Source organism: Rhododendron vialii, chromosome 11a (genome assembly GCF_030253575.1).
Source record: "Rhododendron vialii isolate Sample 1 chromosome 11a, ASM3025357v1".
NCBI lineage: Eukaryota > Viridiplantae > Streptophyta > Magnoliopsida > Ericales > Ericaceae > Rhododendron > Rhododendron vialii.
This window is the reverse complement of record NC_080567.1, coordinates 6,111,270-6,115,379: the sequence shown is the minus strand read 5'-3', so window position 1 is coordinate 6,115,379 and position 4,110 is coordinate 6,111,270. Positions and strand designations below refer to the sequence as shown.

The window sequence follows — 4,110 nt, the reverse complement described above, 5'->3', positions numbered from 1 at the left end:
CTAGAAGCTTGGCCCATGTTTTATTTTGTGAGAATTGGCCCATGATTTGTGGATAAACGGTTGTCGATTGACTCCAACCATTGGGAACAAAGAAGAATGTGGGCCGTGATGCATGGAATAATTGTCCCAAAGCCATGTGGTCAAATGGCCCCCACGTCCTTTGATTTGCAGCATAAAAGAAGCAGTTAAGCCTTTATTCCAAAAATTGGAGGCAATAAGGGACACATGGCAAGTTGTGGACATTTGGGAAGTTGGAGAATAACCCCATGATCTCCATTTTCATATGTTTGGGTAGTGGGCACTCAAGTATCAGCCTTTTGGCTCCAACAAGATGATAAAACCTGCTGATAACCGCTGCATTTGGAGGAGAAAATGGCAACATGGGACACGTGGCATCACGAGGAGAAGCCAACAAATACCCGTGCATTTAGAATCGTGGAGTTGCTTGGCCTATAAATACAAGTTCTCAAGAAGAAAAAAGGGTTCAACAACTCAAAACCCATCGCTTAAACCAAAGTCTTCCCAGTAAAGCACATATTTTACTTTTCCTGTACCAACTCAATTACTTCATCAAGTAGTTCAAGTTTTTACTTTTCCTTGTACCCAACTCTATTATTCCGACATAATAAAGTTCATCTTTATTTTACGATGTTCTCTACTTTTTCTCACACGGTTAGAAAATTCCAAGTCAACTTCGGTGTGGCAAACCACGAACCTCTTTGTGGCCTCACCTTTTGGGTCACATGCAATTGCACTACATACAAAGTTAGATCGAGGCGCCCACTCCTTTCATATGTTGGACGACGATAAGTCCTGACACGCCTGTGCTCATACTGCACATGCCATTGATTTTCTGCTCACGCTAGCTACGCGGTGGAAAAGTGGGAAACATCTTTTGGCACGTCCAATGGGACCCCAGTCGTTTCAAAGGGTATCACTTCGATTCATTCGCATGTCAATTCAATACTGAGGCGGTCGCGGTTCGGCGGAGCGGGCCACGTCAAAATGGCTAACCCAAACCTCGACACATAGGCTGTCTGCTTCGACAGTGTACAGAAGCTATGCATCTGCCAGATCTGTCTCGCCGGACCAAGATCATTCGCCGGCGTTGGTCATGGACCCGGATGGGAGCAGTTCGGCTACTCGTCGTCCAGCGGAGATCCACCGGACCAATTGACAATTCAGAAGTGCTTTTCTCAGTCGAGCCACATCATTCAGCAGAGCCCTTAGCCACCAAACCACCCCTGCTCCCTGATTTGAAGAGGAAGTCGGGAAGAGTTGGGTAGGAGTGGCAGGTGGCGTGATTCGGTTTTCTTAATTGCACGAGTAGATCATGGGGAACGTTAGTGCTGTGATTGCGGACCTGATTTGGTGCCATGATTGAGGAATAAATCATGGAGCGCGTGATGCATGTAAGTGGGTTAGTCTCCATGTTTCCACTGCCTATAAAAGAAGCAATCCCCCTAGAGATGATGGATGGACTTACTACCCTCTGAAACCCTAAATTCTATTCAAAAATCTCTTCTTCCCTAATATTTACTTGACTGTCGGAGTGCCTACCCCGGACCTCCACGATCCGGGTTTAGGTACTAATACGAGTGTTATTTGTGTAGGACCCATTCTCATCCAAGATATAGCAACCCAGCCACTTTATTATCAAAGGTTTGATCGGAGAAAGCGCACCCCCACAATTGGTGACTCTGGTGGGGACACTTCTGACTCAGATCTCTGTGGTGGAACACTTTTGACTCAGATCTCTGTGGTGGAACACTTTCTCCTTGCATACCTTCCTCCTTTTCTTCACTCGTACAAGAATGACAGGGGCGGACGGACGACTTATCGGTCTCGCACATTTCATTCCGAACCCTCAAACTCACCAAGACTCACCAACAACTCAGCAAGTGAGGGCGGATCTAGGGCTCATGGGTACCTCCGCTAGGGTACTTGATGGCTCCGTCATGTTGGGTTCAACCGTCGCTGGGACGAGTACCCATGCTGTAGGAACAGATTCGTTCCATATCGACGGGGTCCATCACACGGAAACCAGTCTTTATCCGATTCCACCTCGTCCTCTAGATCTCTCGGTGAGCATGGCAAAAGAATTGCTGCGGCTAAGGACACAAGTACTAGAGCTTCAAGCGCACCAAGAGGTCCCTCCCATCTCTAGGTCTAGGGAGCGATGCCGAAGGAGGAATGCAGTCCTTCCATCTCAGACGGCCAATACTACCAGGGCCTCCACCTTCGCAAGGCTCGGCCCATTGTGTCACCTAGATGCTAGTGGACGCATTCATCTGGAATCCAGGCAACAGGTTGATCCTCGCAACAAGACGTCCGGCGATGGCCATGTACGCCGACCACTACTCCCAGAAACAAGTGCCATAGCTTCCCATGACCATCCCGCTGGGTTTCACGACCGCCGGGGCGAACACAACAAAGTTAAGTCTGGGGACCGGTGACATGAAGACCGTGGGAAAGGAGTTGCCACCCATTCCCAACGACGTTCGCCAGGGCATTCCTCACCCCATTCCCAATGTCCGTTCGAACATTTTGTGTGCCATCCCCATCAGCACTCGCCGGGGCATTTTGCCCATAATTCCTAATGGCAATCGTCGGGACCGTCTCAAGCACAAAGGGAGGATAGCCAGGGGCTGCTCCCAAAGGAAAGATGTGAAGTTGGCGTCGGTGGCGGCGACCGAGCCTTGACTGTGGTGAATACCAGAACTGAAGAGAGAACCACCTACCGAGTATCCCAACAGCAGGCGGATCCCCCAAGGCAGGAAAATGTAAGAGCGATATCGGGATCCAAGAGACGGCACTCACCTGAACCGAGTATCGGCGGTCAGAGACCCCGAATTCTGCTTTCCGATAAGCATTGAAGGGACACCGTTCCCAAGACATATGTTTCACCTTCGGCGGTGATAACGGCGAACCTACCCACAGCGGCTGCAACCTTAGCCGAGAAGATAGGGTCCCCTTTCTCCAAGGCCATAGCAGAAGAAGTCTCCCTTCTAATTTCAAAGTCCCGAAGTTCAACACTTACAACCCAAAGTCGGATGCTCCGACCCATGTGCAGCAGTTCAGGTCAATGGCTGCACTCTACGGACTTAGCGAGGCAATGATGTGCCGAAGTTTCTCCCTGAGCTTGTCGGACCCTGCCATGTTGTGGTACACTCAGCTTAAACCAGGATTCGTTAATAGTTTTGGGGAACTGGAACGTTCGTTCACTGCTCGGTTTGTAGCAAGTAATCGGCGGCCGAAGACAATTAAAGCACGAATAGACTTGCGACAGAAGGATGGCGAATCCTTGAAGGATTACTCCGAGCGATACTACAACGTTTATAACTTGGTGGAAAGTTGTGACCAGAAGACTGCTGCTACATCTTTTAAACGCGGTCTGGATCGGTCTTTAGATCTTTCTAAGGAGTTAATGCTCTGGCCGCCAAGCGATATGTTGGATCTGATGCAAACTGTTGCCCGTTATATCAAACTCGACGAATATATCGGGGGCTCCGGTGTTGCGGAAGTTGCCGACCCAACCAAATCGGCTGCAAAGGATGTGAAGAGGCAAGTTAACACCATTGCCAAGGAGGGCACTAGAGTTGGTGGAAATAGGGGGGGCGGTAAGACATGGGACCAACCTCCGAGCGATGGATTGGACCACCTTGCCATCACCACCTATTTCAAAGAACCCATCTTCTGTATGCTCCGAGAATGCGTACGGATGCCTAGATTCCAATGGCCAACAGGAGCAATGGAAAAGTTGGGGACTGTTGATGGGCGTGAGCCGAACCAACGGGTGTACTATTCATTCCACAATGAATAGGGCCATTATACAACGGCATGCCAGTCGTTAAAACTTTATCTTGAAGAGCTAGTCCAACAGGGGAGGATGGATCAGTGGATTGATCGGACTAAGTCACCGGATGCAGGGGTGTAGACACCCCAATCTGGTTTCCTAATTGATTTACTTTCTTTTTTGGTTTCTTGTTTCCCCGATGATGAATCAGGTCAAAACAGTATTGAGTGTGAAATGGTTTGAGCTCAGAGTAGGCTAAGGTCCATCTTGAACCCTAAAACCCTAAGTCAGAACCCTGACCACAGGGGTCTACC

At 49.2% G+C, this 4,110-nt stretch overlaps 1 protein-coding gene across 1 annotated transcript; it reads left to right on the top strand.

Annotated features, from left to right (window-relative positions):
* The first annotated feature begins 3,085 nt into the window (after positions 1 to 3,085).
* On the top strand, positions 3,086 to 3,823 carry LOC131306813 (uncharacterized). The gene has a single exon (XM_058333239.1). It carries the CDS (start codon positions 3,086 to 3,088, stop codon positions 3,821 to 3,823), a length of 738 nt encoding a protein of 245 aa, XP_058189222.1.
* Positions 3,824 to 4,110: the final 287 nt, after the last annotated feature.